This window comes from Bemisia tabaci, chromosome 10 (genome assembly GCF_918797505.1).
Source record: "Bemisia tabaci chromosome 10, PGI_BMITA_v3".
In the NCBI taxonomy this organism is placed as follows: Eukaryota; Metazoa; Arthropoda; class Insecta; order Hemiptera; family Aleyrodidae; genus Bemisia; species Bemisia tabaci.
The window spans coordinates 39,186,340-39,213,772 of record NC_092802.1 but is presented as its reverse complement, the minus strand read 5'-3'; the positions used below and the strand labels follow the sequence as shown (position 1 = coordinate 39,213,772).

Here is a 27,433-nt window from a genome sequence, read left to right as displayed (position 1 = left end):
AAAAAAATATGAAGTAAAGGAAAATATAACGTACGTTTTGTAAATATTAAGGTGATTCCGTAAAAACTTAAGGATTTACAAAGCACACGAATTTCTTATAGCCTTTTATAGCCGATGGCGAAAAAGCAACAGCCAGGCGATGAAGTATAAAGCCCGGTGATAGGAACTATAGCCCGGCTGTATAATTTTTATCGCTTCGTGTAGCCCGGCCGTATGATTCTTTTCACTTTCTACAGCCAGCTATATGGTTTTCTATCGCCCTCTTCAGTCGGCTATAAGAACTCGTATGGTATTTTGAAACGCAGCTCGTATCGCCAATTTTTACCAGGGTACTAAAACAGCATTCAATTTTTTTTTTCCATGTGCCTTCAGATTGCACTGAAAATCAATTTAGACGAGAAAGGTAAATAGAAAATAGACTTAAGTGCATGGGTACGAGTTTTTAGGTAGAGAGGGAAAAAGCTATTCGCACTCGTCGGTGCTACACGGTGGCGTTCCTCGCAAGTTGGCATCACTGGTTTCCTTCCATTTAAAAATCCATTATAAAAATCGATTCTCGGCGAAGCAACTTGCCTCACTTAGAACCGATTGTTTTGCATACATTCAAATGGAGGAAAAGCAGTGTTGCCAACTTGAAAAAACTGAAGTCGGGAGTGGGGTGGTGACCGCGCCGCTCTACCTCCGGAATGAAAATCGGATTTTACAGGACTTTTTTCCACACTGAATTTGAATACACACAAATTCATTGAGGAAAAGGTAACTTACTGATTTTAAAGAAATCGTCCTATCACGAAGAGCGCAAAATGGGGATAATACGCTATACGTCAATACTTTCCTTTTGATAATCATTAGCAGTTGAGTTGGCCAGAAAAAGAAACTATTTATTCTAAATTTGTGAATTGGATTTAGGAAATTCTTAGTATCGTTATTGCATGATGCGCGAAATCTACGAGTGTATGAGGAAGGACGTATTATGGATCTCAAGAGGTGCGCACTGACGTTCGAAAAAAATACGAAGGAGCTCAATTCCATACTTTTGCTTTGAAAAACAACCCTTCCTCGCCAAATAGAAATAGGCAGCCTTGTTGTAACTTCACCTAGAGCAAAATGGAGCGTAATTTCTTTAAAAAATGGTTCAAAACCCACGATGAGCGCATCGGAAAAGTCTCAACTACACTGGTAATTTCACAATCTGCGTGAGAAATATACGTGCTTTTAATCTTGCCACCTCACAAATGGTACTACAGCACAGATGAACATTTCGTCAGAAGAATCATTGCATCCGAACCTTGTGCACTGTGGGATGCTACACAATATTTAACACGGCTGACGCTTAACTGGAAAAAAACGCATTGGATCTAAAGTCCAGACTCTTAAAAACATCGACAAGAAAAAATACTCTTGATTCAATCGGATTTTTGCTTAAATCAAGAACCTAGCCTCTTAATTTGAGCGGATTTCCTTTTGATTGAAGCAAAAATCTGATTGAATCAAGAGTATTTTTTCTTGTCAATGTTTTCAAGAGTCTGGACTCTAGATCCAATGTGTTTTTTTTTCCATTGTTCACTTAATCAGATGCAAAAGAAACCGTGGTATGGATAATTGCGGAGAATGATCCCATAAACGGTGTTTTTCAAAAGGCAGTATTTCCATTAATAATTCATCAAGAAACTGGACTTTTGGACAGATTTTATTATTTCGTGCTAAACGAAGCTTGAGCTTTCATATCGCGGTTCTGTGACCAGCGAAACAGACCCATTTTACTAATTTGAACTTGTTGAAAGTCCTCAATGGGCCTGTTGCGAAATTTTGCTAAAGTAAAAACGGATTGTATTTTGCAAAAAGAAACCAGGAGCATTGCAATGTTGCTAAGATTGAGCAATCTCTTTTGTCTTGAAGAAAAACCTGATTATCCATTCACAGTTTCTATTTTACTCGCTAAAAACTGTAAATTTAAGACAAAAACAACCATGTAAATTTCATATTTTTTCATGGTTTCAGTAATCTCATTGCAAAAGATGAAAATGCACAATCATCATTGCAATTCTTCTGGTTCCTTTTTGCAAAATGCTGGATATATGACTTGCCTTCAATTGAAAGGGTAGGCAATATGTCTACACCGGAGTTGAAATAGTTGCTCAGTCCAAAGATGAACTTTAACAGCTCTTGTGCGGTACTTGGCTCAATCGGATTGCATTTTGGAAAAAGGAACCAGGAGCATTGCAATGTTGCTAAGGTTGTGCAACTTCTTTTGCCTTGGAAGAAAAATCTGATTATCCATTAACAGTTTTTATTTTACTCGCTAAAAACTGTAAATTTGGGACAGAAATAACCATGTCAATTTCATATTTTTTCATGATTTCTGTACTTTTTTCACAAAGGATGAAGTTGCACAATCTTAGCATCATTCAAATTCTTCTGGCTCCTTTTTGCAAAATGCAATCCAAATAAGAGTCCACGGAAAAACGCAAACGAAACGATTGGCGCACTGGAAAAAAACCACATTGGATCTAGAGTCCAGACTCATGAAAACATTGACAAGAAAAAATACTCTTGATTCAATCGGATTTTTGCTTGAATCAAAAGGAAATCCGCTTAAATTAAGAGGCTTGGTTCTTGATTTAAGCTAGATTCTGATTGAATCAAGAGTGCTTTTTCTTGTCGATGTTTTTAAGTGTCTGGACTCTAGATCCAATGTGTTTTTTTTCCCAATGAAGACAAAACGAACCATGTAAACACATTTTTTCATGGTTTCAGTAATCTCATTGCAAATAATGAAAATGCACAATCTTAGCATCATTGCAATTCCTCTGGTTCCTTTTTGCAAAATGCAATCCAAATAAGAGTCGACGGAAAAAATGCAAACGAGACGATTGGCGGGCTACGGAAAGTGTCGAAAATCAGAGTGTAACGAGAGGGAGTGGGACCGTAAATCGGTAATTTGAGGCGGGTCGCGGAGCCCGGCGCTGTTTACAAGACGTCAGGGATGATGTCCAGACTGTCGAAAGGGACAGGGACACCTGTTGAGTATTCATACGGTGCCCGTTAACGGCCAACTGCCACGCTCCGCCGCACCGCCCCCTTAAGGATCCGCGTCCGCGGTGGGGGTGGGGTGGGGTGGGGGTAATGAGGGAAGGAATACATTCCGGGCCAATGCTCGCAATCGCAATGTCTCCGAGTCGTGGGTTTACTTTAATTTATGGGCCTCCGACTCGCTGGACTGGAGAATTCGCGACAAAACGAGGAGAGAGCTGAGACGATGCTCAGGGAGAACGCCGTATGAACATTCGAGAATTGACAAATTTCCCTCTCTAAAATGTTTATTTTTGAGGAATTATCGATATATTTTCTTGAAAATTTCAGGAACTTTAGGTGGAATTGCGAACAAAATTATCTGAAAAATTGGGGGAAATTTTTTTTATAAGTTTACCGGGGAAATCGTGCTTTATCGAAGGAAATTTGGCAACGCCTGAAAGTTCATACGGCGTTTTTCCTTGACGCGGCAGAGCTGAGACGATGCTCAGGATTCATGGCAGTTTGTTCAATTCAAAATCAAGGAGTTTTTAGAACTACTCGAGGAATTGCAGAACGAGTGATTTAGAGTCGTATTCGGGTGTTTTCACGATAACTGGTATAGTTTTCTCACCGTAACAGACAACACATTTTTCGGTCGTTTGTCCACTTCTGATAGGCTTCGACTGTATCCGCCTGGTTCAGTGGTGTTGAACTACACTGTGAAGCGGGCATTAGTGGGCTGATTATTGAAATTGATAGAGGAAACGATAAACGAAAGAGACGATTGGGAAATGGAGTGATCCTATTGGTGGAAGCGGATGGTTGCAATAGACAATGAAGGTAAGTATTAGACTAACTAGCGACAACCCACGAGACACCCTATAATAAGTCCATCATTTTCCCCTTTAGTCAATAAGAACCCCCCGTTTTAACCAATGGGAAGGCTCCACTTTCCTTTCACTCTCTTTGTCTATAATTTCAATAATGGGCCGACTGAAGCACTGGTTATTGTGACTATAAACATCGACAAATACATTCAAGATAGGGAAATCGTCGCTCCTCTGACGTTGGGACGCATCTCAATTTCAACGTGAACCCTGTTCTCCGAATAAGAGTAGGCTTTCCGAGGCTCATGTGAAAATGAATTAAGATCCTACGTCAGGTCAGATGAGCGCCGAAATGAGCGAGCCTGGTTTTGACAGTTTTTCGATAAGGGGGCGACGACTCGACTCGAATCGGAGTGCTACAGGGCTCTACTACTCCGTCGTGCTAAGGAATAACCCCGTATGAACATTCAAGAGTTGCCAAATTTTTTCGATAAAATTTGTATTTTTTAGGAAAGTTATGAATATTTTTCCTTTCAATTTTCAGAATCTTTAGGTAAAATTGCGTGCTCAATTATCTGAAAAATGGGGAGGAAAATATTCATAAATTTACCAGAAAATTTGCGTTTTTTCGAGGGAAATTTGGCAACGCATGAAGGTTCATGCGGCGTTTTTCCTTAGCACGGCAGTACTGTCATTTAACTTTTGAAATTGATGTCACTTTTCCGGAAATGAACGCTCAGCTTCGCTTTGATCAACATTTTCAAAACAAAGGACTGATATTTTCCTTTTGATATTCGATACCATTACCGTCATACATTTTTGAGTCCTGAGATTAACGTTAAGTTTTGGGGCCGTTCATGGACAAAGAGGGGAAATTCGAAATCTACAAAGAGAGCGTCATCAGGTGTTGCTGAGATTGTGCAACGAATCCTGTGGTTTAACGAGAATCTGATGACCCATAAAATATCAATTGAACGGGTTATTTGAAGATGGAAGTAATTGCCAAAACTCAAATTTCGAGAAAATTTGTAAACTTGTTTTGTCCTGACAAATTCTTCATATTTCTGTTTCAGAAAAATGAACCAATGTTCTATCTACCATCCGCTATAAGACCATAGTCCCGCGAGAAGTGTCGGAAACTCAAGCAAGGAGAAAAATTGTAAAATTTATGTGTGATACGCTCTTTTTCAACGAAAATGCTCAGTAATGCTATTTTAGCAGTATAAATACAGTCAAATACCATGCGAGTTTGATGGCAGTTTTAAAAAAGATAATTTGCGTCCTTACACATACTTATCGTTTCCATCATTGAAAAGCACCCTCGGCGAGATATCTTGGAACCTTTACCGCTGAAAAAGATCTTCAAATCTTGGAAAAATAAGTTTGAAGATCAATTGGACTACATTTTGCAATTTGGAACTATACATTCTAGCCCGGTTTAAAAACGACGTATGTGCCATTGGTTATCCTATGCACACGAGTGTTTTTCCAGAAGAGCTAGAGTTTACAGTTCCAAATTGCAAAATGCAGTCCAATTTTGGTAGAATCACTCGGTAGGAAGATGCGTCTAGTTTCAAATAACAGAGGCTCAACCTAAATCAATTTTCAAAAAATGTTGCGGTTACGCTTTTTTTCAAAATAACTCGTTCAATTAAAGGAGCACTATCCTTCTGAAGACCGCTCTCCAATAATAATTAAAAATTAATTAATCCGATAATTAATTTGATTAAATTTGGAATTTGGGAACTATGATCCCTGGCTTTTCATAAAATCACGTATGTACATAAGGAAACTAATGATACATACGCCGTATCTAAACTGAGCCAGATATTTTAATTCCAAATTGCAAAATGCAGTCCAATTGTGGATCTCTTATCATTACTTGGCTCTTGACTTAGAGGCTATTATTTCTTCAAGATGCATACACAATGGCAGCGTAGATTGCTGTTAAGATCAAATCTACTTGTTCCATTCTGATAATCTCTATACCTTGGAAATGGGATAGATAAAAAAATAGTATCCTCTCTTATTGAGTGTGGACGTTACAACGGACGCACTGAGGAAAAACATGGGTTTCTATGGAAAAACACTTTTGAGTGGTGTGAATCATGACTGTTGAAAGCGGTGGCTATAAAAATCAACGAGTCATGAGTTTACCTCTAATTGTATTGAAGCTACCATGTAAGTAACTGAACGAATTTGTTTTGTTTTTAACATGTGGTTATTGATTTATATTATTTTCAGCCTCATACACTGTTAAAAAGTTCCGCGTTTGGTGCTATACTTTGTGCTTTTTTGGTTTACTTTTCTTTGTGTCAGATCAATCCAAAGGACTTGGATTTAGTGTTAAATTGATCCACACTGTGGGTTACTATAATACATCGGATCATTTGATTAGAAAGAATGCTTTCTCTAGCATTGCACCAAAAATACAGCTTTTCGATTTCTAGAGAACTCGCACTTTATGAGTATTTTGCTGGTATCTAAGTTCTTTGCAGAAAAACCCTAAAATTAGTATAAAAAGTAATTCCACTGTCAAAAATCAATTTTGGTTCGGTTCATTTCAATACCTTTTTAACTTTTGCTACGCAGCAATTTTTTCGTCTTAAATTATGCCAAATTGAAAAATAAATTTTTGCAGATTTAAAAGAACATAGATTGCAGACATCATATCGTCACCTTCCAGCCAAAGTATCACAATCATCATGCGACGATTGCGATGTTTAAAAATTTCCACCGCCATATTAATTTTTTACGGAGAAATTGTTTGTCGAATCTGTTTGAAAATTTCACTGAATCTTATTGGCAGCACAGAAAAAGTTCAGTTAAATTTTCACATCGTTGAACAATTTCTCCGTAAAAAAAATGACGGCGGAAATTTTTAAACTTCGTATGGTGCTTGGAATACTTTGGCTGGATAGTGACGATATGTTAGCATAGAATCTCAAATTATAAGTTCAAGAAAACGTCTTTCTTTCTTTTCCAGCAAAGTCTTTGGAAGCAGATATTTTTGGTGGACACAAGACGATCATTAAAGGTCGATAAAATGATCGCTTTCGTCAGGTTGATTTTCTGTCTACTGGTGGCATTTCCCCTCCAACAGGTAAGATATTTATTGGTATAATTTCGTTGCCATAGTATTCTGCACATCATCACAATCATTAAGACGGAGGCATGTGAATAAGTGAGCTTGCAATAATTTGATAAGATACCGGATCAATTGGACGTCACCTTGGAATGTGTCAGTTGCGCTGGTCTCGAGATCATATATTGATGCTTGATACTTGTCGATCAGCGGTAAATACTAAGATTTGTCCAAAGAGGAACTTTCTTCCTTAAAAATAAACCAAAATATTGCGCTTTGAAAAATTCGGTTTACGACCTCTTCCACCTTAGTAGTGACTCCCTTGTTTTCTTCGACCTTGCTTTTCACAGTCCGGAAAACGACATTTGCACTGGTTATACCTACTCAACGTGTAACTCGGATGACAGCAAGGTGGAAGGAAACAAGGGTGTAACTCCTGCAGTGAATGACGCCATAAACCGAATTATTCAAAGCGCGATATTCAAGGAGATATCAAAGAAAGGCATCAAATTTGTGGGGATCCATCGTAAAAAATCGAAAATTACCATTATAGACATCACCCATTGTCTCAATATGTGTGAGAGAGGGAGCGTCATAGTAAAATTCTCTGTCACATTGAGTCAAAGGGTACATCCGTCAAGGCAACTTCCGATTTTTACATTTACAATAAATCTTCTCAAATTTGATGTCATTCAATTGGTTCTCTTCAGTATTGATGCTGCTACATTGTATGGATTAATTTCCTCTATTCACTTGTATATTACGGAAATGGACCATAGGACAAGGTCCAAATTTAAGCATTTCAATACAAGTCTCGTATGGATCAGTAGTGAATAAATGAATCAAAGGTATGTATTTTCGTAAAAAAATGTATTGCTTGAGGCTTTGAGCGTTTGTACGCTCTGGTGATGACAAAGGAAGTCGAAAAGCCTAAAGCGATGCCATTTTTTTAAAATTAATATGTATACGTACATGACTTAAATTCATTTATTCACTAAGGGTTCAATATGGCGATGTTTTCAAAATTAATAATATAAGCTATAGATCAATTTCTTGCTTGAACTTGTACATTGCAATAATTTTTGCTCCTCTAAGACGTAAAACGTGAAATAACGCAACACGGCGGCGACCTCGTCCCTAGATCACTTACAATAATCTTAAGCAAAACAGTCACATCTACATCGCAGTGTTTCAATATCTTATCTCCAACTTTAATTTTTTTAAAAGAAACCAACCAACATTTTCAGTAAAAATTTTGTGGAAATAACCCTCTTATGGGCCCAAAAAAGAAATTGCACAAATATTAGAGCAAGAATGTCGGTTGGTTTCCTTCCAAAAAAAATAAAAAGTAGGAGATGCATATGAAACACTACAATGTAGATGCGGGTGCTTTGCTTGACTTTATCCAACTTCTCTTCACTCTCTTCAATTGATAGGCTTCTCCTGGATAACGAAGCTCATTTAGAGAGTCTTTATTTTTTAATGAAGCTCATGGAAGTCTGCCAAATGATAAAAAGCAAGGGAAACAGTAAGAAGTGACGGATTGAGTCCGATTCAGCTGAATACTTCATGGGCGGTATCTTAAAAAGTCGGCTATTACTTTGCCATGCTAAGGAAGAACGCCGTATGAACCTTCAGGCGTTGCCAAATTTCCTTAGGTAAACCACAAATTTTCGAGAAAAGTTGTGAATGTTTTTCCTCCAATTTTTCAGGTAATTTTGTACCTAACTTCACCTTAAGTTCCTGAAAATTTCAAGGAAAAATATCCATGGCTTTCTTTAAAAATAAACACTTCATGAAAGGAAATTTGGCAACTCTTGAATGTTCATACGGCGTTCTTCCTTAACACGGCAGTACTGTCTAACTAGCTCAAAAATAAATACTTGAGCGCACATGGCACACCAAATCAAATTCATAAGTTCTTCTGAAATCATTCAAAATAGTTTTCTCTTTAAATATTACATGCAGTTTTTCTCTATCTACGATAGAATTTTCTTTCCTTGCTGTTTTAAGACATATTGCGTAGGAGATAGGGATGGAAATACGTCATATTCAACAATGTGATATCCAAAATTTTCAGGCAATCCTTGCCGGGCAAACTCAAGTCTCAGGATTTGCTGGGAAAACTGAAAATTCAAGGGATGGCAGCATACAGAAGATCGAATCTCTAGCCACTGCCTCTAAAATGACCTCTACTTTCAATGGTGAGGAAAATCTTCCAAACTACGACGGTGTTTTTACTGCGAATGAGAGAGCAAAAATCTCTCCAGAAGAAGTGTTAAGTACTAAGAAATTTCTGAAATATTTCAACAGAAACTTCCTTCAAATGCCCAAAGGCGCTGCATTACCTACCATACCCACATTAGAACCGTCGACAATCACAACTCCTACAGCACCTACAACTCCGACGATTCCCACCTTGCCACCAATCTATTCACTCCGTAAACGATCCGTAGGTGCTGCATTGCCCACCATACCAACCTTAGAACCGTCGACAATCACAACTCCTACAGCACCTACAGCACCTACAACTCCGACGATTCCCACCTTGCCACCAATCTCCTCACTCCGTAAACGATCCATAGGTGCTGCATTACCCACCATACCCACATTAGAACCGTCGACAATCACAACTCCTACAGCACCTACAGCTCCTACAGCACCTACGGCACCTACAACTCCGACGATTCCCACCTTGCCACCAATCTCCTCACTCCGTAAACGATCCGTAGGTGCTGCATTACCCACCATACCCACCTTAGAACCGTCGACAATCACAACTCCTACACCTACAGCACCTAACAGCACCTACAACTCCGACGATTCCCACCTTGCCACCAATTTTCTCACTCCGTGAATAATCCATTGCTGCTGCAGTAACCACATCCCTACAGGGCCCCTGACTTTCGGATCTTCCACGTCACGTACAGATCCTAGAATGCTTGCATACCTAATTTAGACGTATCTGAGTTTTGGTACTGTGTAAAAAAACTATTTCAAACGAGTTATACTTGCAAATAAAGTCATTTCAGTCACTATTGAAAAGTATGCGTTAAAAATTTGCCCTCTCTGATGTCCTATAAAAATTGTATCAATGCTCTTCTGTAATTTTACCGCACCTCTAAGTCGAATGATATTCTCCGTAATTATTAGTAAACTATCTTAATAAACTATCGAGGATTTAATAATTAACGAGGACGTAGTATTTTTCAATTTATGTCAGATACAGTGTATGTTCAATTAGCCTCCTTATTCAGATGAGTGCTTCTTTGATCAGCCTAAAACGGTAGTTCCTTATCACAAATCGTCATTTCCCGGACGTAGAAACGTAACTCCATTCCAAGGTTGCCAAATCAACCCTAACAATCAATTTTTCTATAAGAAAGAACTGTGTGCAACTTTTGTCAGACATTTTCCAACTTTTTGCATGAGATCAGAGGGAAAATCGGTGGAATTGTCAGTCGAAAACGTCCACGATTTCCTTGGTAAAAATTCAACTTCCGTCGGGAACTTTGGCAAGATTGGAATGAGGTTACGTTCTTTCGCCAAGAAAACGGCGAAATATAGCGTATTGCAAATGCATTCCAAACTGGACGTATTTCTGCCAAACGGAACTATGTGCATTATGACGTGAGTCTTGTTATGCATGTATTTTGATGGGTCTCAGGGCTCATGTCTTAATGCAAATAGTTCCGTTTGGCAGAAACGCGTCCAAATTACAATGAGGACGCAGAAAACTCGCAGGCTACCCCGATACGAATCAACATTCCAGTAGCGTGACGTGCTTTGTGATTTATCGATCGTTATGCCATTTAAACCTATGGAAAAGGATCGATAAACAGGGTGTTCGCAGCGAACACCTTAATAATCGATTCTTTACCATAGATTCAAATGGCACAACGATCAATATATCGCAATTCATGCCACGCCACTGCAACATTCAACAGGAACCAGTTGATCGGGGCGGAGGCGCTGCCGAAAAGGCGACCCGACTAAAACCGACCGGCGCTCCGGCGGCAAAAGACCGCGGTCTCGGGTCCGCCAAGAGCCAAGGTTGCCAAATTTCAAGATAAAATGTGAATGTTCCACATAATATTAAATCGGAACGTATGACGATTTTCAGCACTATCTGGCGACAATACAATGAGCCAAGCTTGAGGGAATCGAGTTAAGGCACTTAAGTGTCCTTTGATGCGTCGCTCTGCCTCACTCCGACGTGGGAAGAGGACACACCGGGGGGGGGGGGGGGTGGCGCCGAGAGGGGGGCGGGGGACATTATGTCGTCGAGACAATTGCTATTTGTGAGTGCTCATACGCTGCGCTTCCCAGTTCAAGAGCTTTGAATGGGATGTTGGCGAGCTGCCCCGTCGAGCCCAAAGCGCATACGTCTGTAGGCTCTCGGCTGGAGGGATGCGGTTTTTGGTGAGATGGGCAGTGTGGGGAGGAGGGGGTCTTTGGATCACCGGTAAGCTCTGCTCGAGATCCGCTCATTGTCTCCTGTTGGCGCTGACAGAGGAATAAGTGCTGTTGCGCCAACCGGAAGGATTTCTGACTCGCTTCGTTCCGGGACTTCATCGTTTTCCGACAACATCCGGGGATCTGTCGCGCGGGATTTTTTTTGACATTCCTGTTGATAGGGTCTGATGCACTTCCGTATCGAAGAAAATCGCCGTATGAACATTTGAATGTTGTCAAAAGACACCGTACACACACTGGAAAAAAACACATTGGATCTAGAGTCCAGACTCTTAAAAATATCGACAAGAATTGATTCAATCAGATTTAAGTTTAAATCAAGAACCAAGCCTCCTAATTTAAGCGGATTTCCTTTCGATTTAAGCTTAAATCTGATTGAATCAAAAGTCCTTTTACTTGTCAATGTTTTCAAGAGTCTGGCTCTCGATCCAATGTGTTATTTTTTTCCAGTGCAATACCAAGAAATGGAGATGTTGCATGTGTGAGGAATTTGCTATTTGACTATTGATTCGTATGTAAAAGTTGGTGAGAAACACGATGGTCCCACTGGTTTTCTCTGAAATCAACTCCCAAGCTCAAAAAAGCTCTCAAGTTGAGGCCAAAATGGAGGGGATATCCCACGCTATCCTGAGAGTCCACCTCTACATCAAGACAAACTCTTCATGCCAAGATAGGGAGCAAATACATTGACAGGGCTGCCACTTTATTTGGGGACTCTAAAACTGAAAACAAGGCAACCCTGCTAGTGTATTTGCTCCCTATCTTTGCATGGAGAGTTTGTCTTGATGTAGAGGTGGACTCTCAGGATAGCGTGGGATATCCCCTCCATTTTGGCCTCAACTTTGAAAGCTCTCTCGCAGCTTTGGAGTTCGTTGAGAGAAAACCAGTGGCACCATCGTGTTTCTCGCCAACTTTTACATAAGAATCAAAGTCAAATCGCAAATTCCTCACGCATGCAACATCTCCATTCGGCGCCGCACAATGGAACGAATAAATTGGAGAAGTCGGACTTTGGAAACTTTGAAAGCTTATATCTCCATCATTGCAGAACTTGGAGGTCCTAAAAGTGGTCCCATTGGTTCTCTCGTAAAATTCTTTGGAAAGCCCTAAAACTTTATAACATGACGAAATAAACATTTACACTTGCAGTTTTAGTAAAAAAAAACATGTCGGACCTCTCCCACTTACTTAATCCATTGTGTGCCGGTCGGATAAATTTAGAGAATTCCTTTATATGCTGTTCTTTACGATCTCCTGACATTGAAAAATGTGTTTAAGTATGTATGAAAGTGTGAACACGGATTATCCTCTGATATTGTGGCACTACCCCAATTTGTTGGATTATATGGACATTACCGCAATAGATCGGAAATGCCCATATCATCCAACATACCCGTGCTCTATTTTTCCGTTGAGTAAAATGAGCTTTCAGAATTGAACTTTCTACGCGCCAAGCTCAAGAAAATTGGGTCAGAAAGGTGTACATTTCGCCAGTGTTACGCGCGATATCAGGTAGATAAATGCATGATCAGTGGACAAGGTACAAATTTAGGCATTCTGATGCAAGTTTCTTAAAAAAATTCACGTAAAATACGATTCGCAAAACGAAAATATCTGAAATCAACTCCTTTTTAAGATATGTAAGTGTTTTACTTTACATTGATGACAAGAATTTTGAATTCCCCGTGCACAAGAAAAACAATCGTCTACTTGCATCAAATCGCTCAATACACTAATTAGATTAGATTTTGCACTGGCTCTCCCATAAAAGCACATATCTGCACATGGAGGTTTCAAGACATTTTGTCAACGATTTTTTGTCCGCGCACCTTTTTTGTCCAATAGTTTACGCCTACACGTAAAATAAGCAACAGTGACTTCGTCCAAGCGTTATATTTTAGTCGGTATGTAAAATTATATTGATAATATGGAAATGAGAAATTGAGAGAGAAGGAGGTGTTGTTATGGTTGCTCATTTTCTAAATGAAATGTTATTACTTTCTCCTTTGAATCATCTTTTTAAATTGTCATTGGTGAATACTTGGTTTTATTTCTATCCTTAAACTATTCGGTGTACAATATACCTCAAATATGTATTGGTACTTTTTTTTATTTTTTAATTTTTTCTTTACGAAACTATTACTTCATTTTGAAAACATTTATATTTTTAAAACGTGACAAATATTTGTAAAACCTTTTCCAAGCGACATTAATCTCAATGAGCCGCAGTTGTGCCGACAGAAACTGCAAAAATGAATAAAAGAGGGGAAAAACCAAGAAGCACGCAATCTTTAGTTTTAACCCATTTGCACATCAATCTTTTAGAGTCAAATACGTCAAATTTTGAGCGTTTCGTTGCGCGTACACCTTGATGCAGCACAATGAAAGCACAAAATGTAAACGAAACAATTAAAGTTCTTTGGAAATCAATAAATTTGACACGGAACCACCAATGTTTAAAAAACACACATTATATTATTATTCTCCTTTGATTAATTGATACATATTTTTTTACCAGCAATTTAAATGAGAATAATCAATGCAGAGTGTCCTAACAGTTCAAAATCATGAGTTAAAAAACGCTAAATATTAAAGCCTGACAGAGCGGAGCGGAGTGCTGCCAGCGCGAGAGGCTCACTAGCGCCTACAAACCTAAGTGGATACTTCACGCATTGCACAATGCTTGAAGTATCCACTTAGGTTTGTAGGCGCCAATGCGCGTTCCGCGCTGGCCGCCCGCCCGCCGTGCGGCGGCGCCTGAAGCAACTATTTCACAACAGAGGTGTTGCACAGTATTATACGAAATTGAACGTATTAAGAATGACAGGCATCCTTTAAAAGTACAGATCTTTCCTCGCAAAATAAATCAAGATACTTATCGTACACAGGAAAAATCTAAGAGCCTTTAGCTGAGGCAAATATAGAGGTTTATCCGGTTCAGGTATAACAAGGTGGGAATTTCTTGAAAGATAATTAAGTCCTGTTACACCAAAGAGGTGTAGAGAGTTTTAGTGAATTTTGTCTCATGGAATTGACGCTCCCCCATTTTTACCAAAACTCTCAACTATATATTATTCTCCGTTGGACCAAACAGACAAAACAAAAAAACAAGCAAACCCTCATTCTTCCAAGACATTTTACATTTTCATCCAAAAACGTCGTGAGCAATTGTCGTTTGTATTTACATGTGGGCTAATTAACTTTGGGTCTCAACTGGCACGTGGACCAAAACTCCCGTGCCGAAAAAACGCGTGGACGTAAATTACTGGAAAAAGCAGGTGCGCGGACAAAAAATCGTTAACAAAACGTCCTATAACCCATAGGGAAACCAATGGCATGTATGTTGTTTCTAAAATGGGTCAGAAATAATGGTTTCTTATTGCAAAATGTAATCCAACTTTAGCAGACTACTTAATCGAGTCGCCCAAAAGACTGTGACGGTAACACTGAGTGAGTGATTTTTTTGAAGGAGACTTTAGTTTTCCAAGAGCGCGAGGTTTTAATTCAACGCATCGAAAAAAAGAATATAGCTTAGTTCCAAGTTTCAGTAAATTTCGTTGCGCAGAATCGCGTTTTGAAAGTTTTGTTAAAACAGGTATGAGAATGCTTTGATTCCGACCTTGTCTACCAGTGGCGTGGCGTGAATGATCGATTATCGATATTTCCTCATTTGTAGCTAGGGTAAAGAATCGATTATTAAGGTGTACGCTGTGAACACCCTGTTTATCGATCCTTTTCCATAGGTTTAAATGGCAGATCAATCGATACATCGCAAAGCACGCCACGCCACCGTTGTCTACTAGTCCATCCACATACGTCCAATTATTTACAATAGATACAACTAGAGAAAGAATACAGTATTGCTATCATTTGAAACTTATTTTTCTCCGAGTTAAGTCCGCCTGGTTCATGAATCGGCCGTTCGGGATTTCGAGACGAAGAAATTACACCGGACGGGAGAAAAAGGAGGATATAGAGCCGCGTTGAGTATCTCATAGGCCGCGGAGAGACAAGAGGAGAGGGTGAATAATTGTCAAATTTAAGACCGCCTGGCCAGACTCCACTTTAAAATCGACCAACTTTCACAAAATTTGGCAACAATGACTGCCGGTATGCGGGTGAAAGCCTCCCGATACTGTATCACGCTCGCGGAGATGGAGCACCCTAATCCTACTTCTTCCGATGAAATTTTCGAGCGTGGCTGCCAATTTTCAAACAAAAGGCAACTTTTCTTTATGAGAATCCGGCATGTCTCTGAGATCTGCCGACCAACCTTTTAATCGGAGAAAAAAAGGATCAAATGAGGAACAAACCTGCTCCATTGCAAAATTGCTTAACCTCCTATCGCGACAGAATTTTTTTCAATGAAAAACCGACCAAAACACCTCTTCAGAATTCTCTGTGAATATTTTGTAAAATGCGAAAAACATTCAAGGTCAATTTTGAAAAAAAACGTTTAGGACATGCGTGCATAAAAACCTATTTTCGTAACGTTCGGTAATTCTATTTCAATGAGAGAGAGAGAGAAAAAAAAATTAGTGTACATTTACAATTTTGCAATCGTAAATGCCAAATTTTTGCCGTCAGACATCTACAATCAACGAAAAAGTTCGGTGATAAAAACTTTCGATTGCTACCGGTCGGCTGAGGTGATGAATGAGATTCTATATGATCCCCGAGGTATCCAAAAAAATTACCGTCTCTGGTCTTTGTGGGAAAAAAAAAAAAATAAAAACACTGCGATTGATCGATGAATGAACGTGTATGAGTGTCAGCTAACGTGCGCTCAAGTGAGTATCTTAGGTGCCAGATAGCGGAAAGGATGCGACATTGATGCAGGCGCCTTGATGCAACTATACGTACTCCATGGTTGTCGGTGTGGTATCGACAAAACTGAAGGCGTTTTATATTTCCCATGCCTTCACAGCAACGCGTTAGGAACGATCAGTTCCTTTGGGCGATCCAATTACCGTACCTACCCATGCACGGATAAAGGCGCTAGATCCTTGAGAGAGATTCGGATTGCATTTTGCAAAAAGGAACCAAGATCATTCCAATGTTGCTAAGATTGTGCAACTTACATTCTTCACTGGAAAAAAAAAACACATTGGATCTAGAGTCCAGACTCTTAAAAACATCGACAAGAAAAAATACTCTCGATTCAATCGGATTTTTGCTTGAATAAAGAACCAAGCCTCTTAATTTGAGCGGATTTACTTTTGATATAAGCTTAACTCTGATTGAATCAAGAGTATTTTTTCTCGTCAATGTTTTCAAGAGTCTGGACTCTAGAGCCAATGTTTTTTTTTCCAGTGTTTGCAATAAAATTACTGAAATAATGTAAATAATCCGATCTATGAAGATAACTTTCGTCTTGAATTTATTGTTTATTCAGAGTAAAGATAAAACTTGTTTTAGATGCTCAGTTTATATTTGCTAGATAGAGAAAGTTGCACAATATTAGCGACACTGGAATGCTCTTGGTTCCTTTTTGCAAAATATAATCCATTTATAAGTTGCGTCACCGTCAATACTACAACTAACAAAATAACAACAACCTGTCTCAATTTTTAAGTGACCATGGATCTACCTTAAACATTTTCGAACCCGAAATATTTATATTTCCTCAATGTCGAACCAGCTCAATTCTTGGCAAGGATTTATCTACGAGGTCACACTTTTCAATCCTTTTCTTCTGACGTTTTGTATTGTTATCCTTGTATCATTATGATAAATGAGTATCCGTCATACCATACCTAAATGTACAATTCGATAAAGTACCTCGAAGATACTGTCCTCCCTTCGTTATTGTGTCACAGGCTACCTCACATCATCATCGTCAATCACGAAGCGAATCATGCGAGTAACCGTGGAAAATAGATCATCAGAGAACGGTTCGACGTATTCGTGTTAAAGAGGACTATTTGCATAAAGTTTGCGTACATCATAGTTTCTTAAAGCATAAATACGACCAGTTGCAGATACGTTAAAGAGTCTTGTACATGCAGACTAAATGCCGCACGCATTGCTGTGAGGCTGCTAGGAAACCCAAAACGCCTTCAACTTTTGTGGATGCCACATGGACAACCATGGAGTACGTATAGTTGTATCAAGGCGCCTGCATCAATTTCCTTTAGCGTTTCTTCTTTCTGCCGCTTTACAAACTCACCAGGCGCACTACAACTGACACCGATACATTTTTCTTCATCGATCCATTGCAGTAATTTTATTTTATTTTATTTTATTTATTTCCAGCAACAAGACCAAACACGTGGAACTATTAATGAGAGAATCTGAGATACCAATGATGGAATTTCTCAAAAGAGGAGTAAAGTTTGTATTCTTTGACTTTTCCTCAAACAGCTCCATTGCGTGGGAGACCCCGGATGGTGTACATTGCATTTGGGATGATTTGCGGAAACCCTCGACATGGCATCATAAGAAGGACGATTTTTGCCAACCTCGTGTAAAATCAGCAGTAAAACTTTAAAAATGGATCCTTGTGAAGCATTACGATGATTTACCACTTCAAAAAGAGTAGGTTATACAGAAAACATTTAAATGATTTTAAAAAAACACTGAGGTGGGTGCGAGCCTACTTTCTGATTTGCGAGACTTGCAGCATATCGACGGTGAAACTACCAAACCACGTATCTCGTTTGCGGTGTTTAAAAATCTACGCTCACATTTTATTTTTTTGAAGTAGACCAAATCAATATCATTCCTTGAAATTTTCACAGAATTTTCTCCGCACGAAGAGAAAAAATCATAGGAATTTTCAAGACTGGACGTTAAGTAGTTTTTCATTTAAAAAATAAAGTATGACAGGAAGTCTGCGACGTCGCAAACCGAGATACGTGGTTTGGTAGTTTCACCGTCGATATGCTCCTTTCTTATTTTGTAATTTTTGTAGTGGTGAATCATTGTAATACCTCTCTGGGTCGCATCCCCAAAGTAATACTGACGACTTTCATCTTAATTTTGTAAAAAAGTACCCTTTGAACGATGATATCGTCACTCTCCTGACATAAGTACGTAACCACACTTGGTAATGCATCATTTTAGTCCATATAACTTAATGTTTTCCTGGGCTTATCTCAAAGTGTAGTTACGCCCTTTTGTGAGCCACGCAATGATATGATACAGATATCCTTAAACTCTTCTTAATCACAATGTTTACGGGATGGAATCTCATAAGAAAAGTACTTATTTGGACGTATTTCTGCCAAACAGAACTACGTGCATTATGACGTGAGCCCTGTTATGCATATATTCTTATCGGTCTCAGGGCTCATGTCTTCATGCACATAGTTCCGATTGACAGAAATACGCCCAAATAGTGTCCTTTCTCGCCATAGGTGACTGAAGCGCCGCGCGTGTTGCCAGCACTGAGACCTGCAGACGCGCACTGGCGCCTACAACCTAACAGGATACTTCACGCATGCGCAAAACGTGCGCTGACGCCTACAACCTGACAGGGATACTTCACGCATTGCGCAAACGTGCGCTGACGCCTACAACCTAACAGGATACTTCACGCATGCGCATGGGTCTCAGGGCTCATGTCTTCATGCACATACTTCCGTTGGCAGAATTACGTCAATTTTAGAAGGACTATGCAAACGACACAAGGCACTCCTTCACTGAGGTTCTGGTAGGCATTTTGAGAATACAGGCACAGAATAATGTCTAATCTACACTTACTACGGAGTTAGAAATGTATTCCCTGTGAGCAACACTGCCATGCTTAGGAAGAACGCCGTACGGTATTCGAGAGTTGCCAAATTTCGTCAGATAAAAAACGCATTAAATAGGAAAGTTGTGCATCGTTTTCCTTGAAATTTTGAGATATTTTAGATTAAAGTGCGTACAAAATCGTGTGAAAAATTTGAAGAAAAATATCCGACAGTTTCCTCGAAAATTAGTATTTTATCGGAGGAAATTTGGCAACGCCTGATGGCTCGTACGCCGTTCTTCCTTAGCACGGGAGAACACTCGGATGAAGTGAGTTTCAACGACTTTCGTCGGGGCGCGCTTTGAAATTCGGCAACGATGCTCGTGAGTGGCTCTCGCCTCTTTTGAGCGCTCGCGGGCTCCAATCGGACGTATTTCTGCCAAACGGAACTAAGTGCATTATGACGTGAGCCCTGTTATACATACATTCTTACGGGTCTCAGGGCTCATGTCTTAATGTACTAGTTCTGTTTGGCCGAAATATGTCCAATCGTGGGTCGCAATTGGACTCAGAGTCGATACTCCTCAATTTCGCTCGGCTCTCTTCTCAGCCGTTGCCCGGATTTTCCAGGATTCCCGACCATATTCGTAGGGCATCAAGGTTGCCAAGTTATGCGATCATATGTGGATATTTCACACAGATTTAGGTGAGGAAGAGCCTTGATTTTTCACCACTAACTGGCGGCGGTGTAGGGCATACACGGAGAGTGCTCGGTGCCTACTTGGAATCCCTCAAATCAACCGAGGTCAACCAGAAGTGTTTCCTCTCCTTTTTAGAGAAATATATATGAACTCAGGGGAAAAGTTCAAAAATTCATATCTGTTTTGATAGTTTTGTTTCCTTTGGTACTAATTTGAATAATTACGATCTTAGCAGAGCCTAATCGAACGCCCTTTGATTTTTCAGAGAAAGAATCAGAGTTAATTTCAGGATTTAACATTGAATACAGAAGAACTGGATTTATAAAACTGTTCCTTTCAGAAGATACACATGAAATTTGCAGACTTAGTGAAAAATTTAATGTCCCACCTCTCTGATTTACTCGTTCCACTATGTGTCGTCAATATCACCAATTCAAATCACTTAAAGTCCCTAGACGCCTCGTTCACGCGCATGATCGATACGATCATTACTGACATTTATAGGGGTTATCGAGTAAGTTGAAGCGAAAAATCGGTGGAAAACCGAGTATAGAGTACGGTCCTTGTAGTAAATCTGGGGCATGAGTCCGTGTGAGTGAATCTTCTTATCGAAAACAATAAAATTTATCTCCGGAGGGAGAATACAGCTGAATTGAGAGGCACGGAAAATGAAGGCGGAAAAACAAACGGAGGTAGGTGAATGAATGAGGGGTACTAAAATTTACTCAAGGAAAGATAAGACGCTCCGAACGCGGCACAGAGTAACGACCGAAACATTATTACGGTGCTTCTCTCAGCTGCAGTGAGGTGCACGCGAGGATCTACAAAGGGGAAGCCCTAAATCAAGTCTAGATTTTTCAATTATTTCCCTGTCAAAATGTTCTATTTCAAGAGAATCGCAAGCAACTCACCCTCTATATCTACACGGTGAATGTTTCATAACATTGAAACTATCACTGAAAGAATAAAATATGCAAATGCTCAGCGGGCTGATTGTTGCAATTGATAGACACAGCTATAGACAAAGAAGACGAGAGGGATATGGAGAGATCCTGATGGAAGCGGGTAGTTGCAATGGACAAAGGAGGTAGGTGATTAAATGATTTAAATTTAATTATATAATGAAATTTTAAAGTAAGGTTAGTCCATAATTGTCTCCCCTAGTCTAGAGAAACAACCCATTTCAACCAATAGGATTGCTCCATAGACCCTATATCTTCTTTGTCTATAGCTTTGTCTTTGACCCGGTTTTTTTCAGTCCTGAACACTAGAAGAAAGAATGAAAAAAGGAAAGACAAAAACTTTGAGGGCGACTTACGTTTATCACTACCCTTTCACAAAAATCGTGGTCGTGTGGTATGGGTTCAAAAAGGTTTACTCCTGTGTACTGTCCGTGAGGGGCCCCGTCCTCGTCTTGACTGCTAAGTTTTGGCAGCGACCTAGAAAACAAAACAAAACATCAAATTAGAAAGCACAACAAAACATCAAACTTATAGAAAGCACAAAAAAACATGGAATTAGAGAGCACAACAAAACATCATATTAGGTCATAATCGGTCGATGACGGACCAAAAATAACCTAAAATTTAAAAAAATATATGTGGGTAAGTGAATTTGAGCAAAAATCAACCTAGAATACTTTGTTTATGCAATTTTATTCAGTTCCTGTCCTATATTTGAATTTCAAACTTGTCCCGATTTTGCCGCCACTCCTCTGGCCAATAGTAGGGGTGGTTGAAAAGTAGCTTCATTTTTTGCTTTTAGCGCTTCGTCTTCGTGTCTTTGGCCGGTCATCACGAAAAACTGCTTGCAAACGCGGTAAAGAAAAAAAAAAACTCTGCGACCGATCGATGAATGAACGCGTATGAGTGGCAGGTAACGTGCGCTCAAGTGAGTATCTCAGGTACCAGAGAGCGGAAAGGATGCGGCATTGATGCAGGCACCTGGATGCAACTATACGTACTCCATGGTTGTCGGTGTGGTATCGACAAAACTGAAGGCGTTTTATATTCCCTATGCCTTCACAGCAACGCGTTAGGAACGATCAGTTCATTTGCGCGATTCAATTACCGTACCTATCCATGCACGGATAGTGACGCTAGATCCTTGAGAGAGATTTGGATTGCATTTTGCAAAAAGGAACCAAGATCATTCCAATGTTGCTAGGATTGTGCAACTTACATTCTTTGAAATAAAGTTACTGAAATAATGTAAATAATCAAATCTATGAAGATAATTTTCGTCTTGAATTTATTTTTTATTCAGAGTAAAGATAAAACTTGTTTAGATGCTCAGTTTATATTTACAAGATAAAGAAAGTTGCACAATATTAGCGACACTGGAGTGCTCTTGGTTCCTTTTTGCAAAATGTTGTAAATGTTGCGAAAGTTAAGGAAATGTATATGGGTGATGAATTTAAGCAAAAATCAACCTAGAATACTTTGTTTATGCAATTTTATTCAGTTCCTGCCCTATATTTGATTTTCAAACTTGTCCCGGTTTTGCCGCCAATCCTCTGGCCAATAGTAAAGGTGGTTGAAAAGTAGCGTCATTTTTTGCTTTTAGCACTTTGTCTTCATGTCTCTGGCCGGTCATCACGAAAAACTGCTCGCATACGCAGTAAAGAAAAAAAAAAACGTTTTGCAAATCCCGTAGATTGCGTGCTACGGAGTGGAATTCAGACTTTTTTGATGCGACCAACGTGATTTTCAAGCACATTTACCCTTGAAAAAATATATGCCGGTGGCTATATCTCTTTGCGTGCAACAGACCCATTGAAATACAAACAGAAAGGCTTGTATTCATAGTCGCGCCTAAAAAGATTTACCCTTAAGATTAGGCCTTAAGAGGCTGCGGTGGGTCTACACTGTGCTGCTGTGAGGGCCACAGAAACCCAAAACGCCTTCAATTATGTGGATACCACACGGACAACCGTGGAGTACGTATAGTTGTATCCAGACGCCTGCATCAATTTCGCATCGTTTCTTTTATCTGTTGGTTGACATTCAAACCAAGTGCACTTCAACTACTGACATCGATGTACCTTCCTTCATTCATCAATTGCGACGATTTTATTTGTTTTTTCCTTCAGCAACGAGACTAAACACGTGGAAAAATTATTGAAAGAATCTGAGATAAAAATAGCTGAATTTTTTTTAAAAATAAGAGCAAGGGTTGTATTCATAGTCGCTCCGTATACAGCTAATTTTCCAAGCAGACCCCATTTGGTTTATACTGTCCTCGAGGGAGGTTTAAGGAAACCCTCAAAATACCATCATAGAACGGAAATTTTTTGCAAACCTCGAATGAGATTCAGCAGAATAACTTTGGAAATAGATCTTTAAATGAATTACACTTATGTACCAATACAAAAAGCGCAAAAAAGGTACGGAGGTAAAATATCTATGCTTTTTACAAACTTTAAAGTGGGTGCCCACCCCCCTTAAAATTTACAATACTCGCGGTACATTTTCTTCCGTATTCCATACGGTTTGTGGTGACGAATTATTGTAATCTCTTTTCAGAATACATTTCCAAAGTTATACTGCTGAATTTTACTGAAGCTGGCGAACATTTTCCGTTTCAGGATCCTATTTTGAGGGCATCCTTTAGCCTTCTTAGTAAACCAAATGGGGCCGACAACATTGATAAAAATATTTGAGTCTTTGTGTTACTTTTGGTTAATACAGAAAGTGGGACAAAAACCAACCCAAATTTTGTGTTGCTTTTGGTCCAGTTTGCCGTAAATTTAGCACTAAAAACAATGGAGAGAATGGGAAACCCTAGAGTCAACCGGAGGCTTGGGTTGTTTTGTGCTTTACCGCCCATATTAACATATAATTTTGGTTATTTTTTTTTTACTGTGTATGGCAAGGAGCTATTTAAGGATCAAATGAACGCATTTCTGTCAAACGGAACTATGTGCATTATGACGTGAGCCCTAGTATGCATGTATTCTTATGGGTCTCAAGGCGCATTATGACGTGAGCCCTAGTATGCATGTATTCTTATGGGTCTCAAGGCGAATTATGACGTGAGCCCTAGTATGCATGTATTCTTATGGGTCTCAAAGCTCATGTCTCAATGCACATAGGTCCGTTTGGTAGAAATACGTCCAAATATGTACACGACCCTTCCTGTTTTCATTTGAAGTGGCACAACTCATCAAAGTTGGCACTCAAAAACATGTTCCCCGGATGTAAATGTTACGTGGAGAGGTCGGATTTCGGCCTATCAATATCCTCTCCAAAATGCGCATCGGAACTCATCAACCAATGACGTTGCGTTGCTCCCGACAATACAGCTTTGTTATCTTGAAAACTCCCACTGCTTGATAAGCACACTTGTCAAGAGCACTTGGAAAGTAACCAGTGGCAAGGCGTGAATAATCGATTATGTATATTCTCCTATCTGAAGCTATGGTAAAGACTCGATTATTAAGAAGTTCGTTGCGAACACCCTATTTATCGATCCTTTTCCATAGGTTTAAATGACAGCTCAATCGATGTATCGCAAAGCACGCCACGCCACTGAAGTTAACTTACTGAAGTTGATTTTACATTCAGGATGTAAAAAAAGTGTGCGAGAACTCACAACACGCTGAATTGACCGCTATTGCAGTTACTGTAGCAATGTTAAGATGTAAAATTAACATCTATGGCGGGTAATTCAGCAATTTGTGAGTTCTTGCACACTGTTTTTACATCCAGAATGTTAAATCAACTTCACTTTTTTCTCGATGAATTATCAAGGTGTTCGTTGTGAGCACCCTGTCTATCGATCCTTTTCACCTTTAAATGGCAGATCAATCGATATATCGCAAAGCACGCCACGCCACCGGTGATTTCTAGAGAGTTTACACGAGAGAAGATTCTTCTTCGAGCTAGAGCGAAACTCAACGCCAGAACCCAATTCTATCCACGAGCACCCTTCTCCACGTAAGGTATAGAAAAAAATCAAGTAGCACCCCCAACGTGCCCGAACAAACTTCGTCAACGAGGCCGGGCGGTGGGGTAGTTGGGGGGGAGGGGGCTGCGGGGAAAGTGAATAAAATGGAAGGGAGCAAATTGATGCGGAACCTCGGAAGACGGCTACATCGGTGCTCCCTAAACGATGTTCGATCACTGCTGACTAAACGATCGGCCGCCCTCATATCGACACGCCTTGCCGCACAGTGGAACGAGATATACACTGGAAAAAAAAACACATTGGATCTAGAGTCCAGACTCTTGAAAGCATCGACAAGAAAAAATACTCTTGATTTCATCAAAAGGAAATCCGCTCAAATTAAGAGGCTTGGTTCTTGATTTAAGCGAAAATCTGATTGAATCAAGAGTATTTTTCTTGTCGATGTTTTTAAGAGTCTGGACTGTAGATCCAATGTGTGTTTTTTTTTTTTCTAGTGTAATAAAGAGAGGTAAGATATGACATGTTTTGATACAATCGCAAATTTTTATGTGATTTTGCCACAATTTAAACGGGTTGGTTTTGCTGGTCATAGAGTCGTGTTTGACGCTTGATTCTTGCAGATTAGCTAAAAATAATTAGATAAGTCCAAGCCGGAAGTTTCTACGTTCAAAAAGTTTGGTTTTTGACGTCATCCACCGCGGTAGTGACATCCTTGGTTCCTTCTACCTTTCTTTCATCAGTCAGGGAAACACCCATTTGCACTGGTTACTCAACGCGTGAATCGGATGAAAGCAAGGTGGAAGAAACCGAGGGTTTTACGTGGAGTAACCAGTGCGTCACTGACTGATAAAAAATCTGATTTTTCAATGAGCGATATATCGGTTAATATTGAACGTTGATAGTTGCGGTTTGGATAGATGTTATTATTTTTAGTTGATCTGCAAGAATGAAGCATCAAAACACGATTCTATGAGCAGCACGATTCGGTGTGGGACCAATTATGACGGGCAATTTTTAAAGAAAAGGAGAGGTAAAAAAGGGTTATTTTTGGGCCCACCGCGAATTTCTTCAACCCTTTGATTTTGGGACCGTCCACAAGTAGGCCACTAAACATTGTATTGTTTATTTAATATTCTAAAAGTACCAGGTGGGTAGATTACGGGGTGATTTATTGCGTATTTTTGGAGCCAAAATCCGGAAAAACCGGCTTTTTTAAAGTCCAAGGACTCGAAGAAATTTCAAACGCGCCAAAATGGTGGGAAAATGATGACAGATGCATTTTAGCAGTCAGATAGCTGTCTTTTCTTATTTTTCACTCATGATTGTTCAAATAAAAAGCATTTCGGAAAACGGAATAATTTTCCAGATAAAATAAATGAGTTTCGATTCTTTGAATCTAAATATGCAGTTTCAACTCTACCGTTGTATTCATATACGAGGAGTAGAAAGACATTCAACAGAAGTCGCAGCAACTCGTGCTCTCTTTCGATTGGTGCCAGAAGACATCGTTCGGTTCGGCTCGAAACCGGGGCGTTTTAAATTCACTGGAAAAAAAACACATTGTATCTAGAGTCCAGACTCTTAAAAACATTGACAAGAAAAACTACTCTTGATTCAATCAGAATCTAGCTTAAATCAAGAACCAGGCCTCTTAATTGAAGCGAATTTCGTTTTGATTCAAGCAAAAATCCGATTGAATCAAGAGTATTTTATCTTGTCAATGTTTTCAAGAGTCTGGACGCTAGATCCAATGTGTTTTTTTTTTCCAGTGCTGCGATTTTTGAAGCGCGTTTTTCTCGATTACTGAGTTACTTTTGCGACCACATCCTTTTTTCACTCTGTGGTTCTACTGTGCGCCGCGCCGCAGCACATTCATATGTAAATCGTGTAATAACCCATCGGAGGATTTCCGATATGGACGCGTCGAGCTGCCGGGACACCGAAATTCCTCGCAATTTCCGTCGTCTCCTGAGGATGGCGCTTGATTTTTTGTCGCCTTTGACGACCGGAGCCGCTCGTAAGGATGTCTGCAGCCTTTATCCTGGAATGTCCCGGCATGTTGCGGGTGGATTTGACGAGATCCACCGCCAGTGCCGGGAGTCAGGTTGGAATTTGGACGCGGCAGGCTTCGACAAAAGCGCAGAATTCCCTTGACTTGGCGGAGAACTTAAGGTGATTTTTCAAGCTTTCGAATGGTCGAACTGGCATGCGATAAATTGCATCTTTTATGTAAAAAATCTCGGCAGATTTTGGGTTTTTAGCAGAACAAAGGACGATAGCCCCTGCGCATGAGCTTAAAGAATCATTCTAACACTGGAAAAAAACACATTGGATCTAGAGTCCATGGTCATGTTCAACGAATGACGGATGATAGGTTGCCTAAGAAGGTGCTAGGTTGGGTTCCTCCTGGGAGAAGACGTAGGGAACGCCCAGCAAAATCGTGGATTGGTGGCATTCAAGATGAAATCACAAGATGCCATCTACCAGATGACCTCTGGATCAATAGGCAAGGATGGCGATTAGGTGTCGCAGAGCGCCCGAGCGCGCTGTAAAGCGATTGGAATGTATGTATGTATCTAGAGTCCAGACTCTTGAAACCATTGACAAAAAAAGGACTCTTGATTCAATCGGATTTAAGCTGAAATCAAAAGGAAATCCGCTCAAATTTAGAGGCTTGCTTCTTGATTTAAGCTAGATTCTGATTGAATCAAAATTACTTTTTCTTGTCAATGTTTTTAAGAGTCTG

At 39.7% G+C, this 27,433-nt stretch overlaps 2 protein-coding genes across 3 annotated transcripts in view; one reads left to right on the top strand and one right to left on the bottom strand.

Moving 5' to 3' along the window:
* Positions 1–27,433, bottom strand: part of Sh (Potassium voltage-gated channel protein Shaker) — a 513,106-nt gene that overhangs the window by 85,689 nt on the left and 399,984 nt on the right. For both annotated transcript variants that reach the window (XM_072305153.1, XM_072305152.1), the window contains exon 2: positions 21,098–21,218. In XM_072305153.1, coding sequence (XP_072161254.1) covers positions 21,098–21,218 — 121 coding nt within the window. The remainder of the gene's footprint in view (positions 1–21,097; positions 21,219–27,433) is intronic.
* On the top strand, positions 5,872–9,784 carry LOC109040569 (uncharacterized). Its single transcript, XM_019056551.2, has 3 exons — positions 5,872–6,023; positions 6,829–6,945; positions 9,008–9,784. Exons 2-3 carry the CDS (start codon positions 6,889–6,891, stop codon positions 9,782–9,784), a joined length of 834 nt encoding a protein of 277 aa, XP_018912096.2. The 5' UTR covers positions 5,872–6,023; positions 6,829–6,888.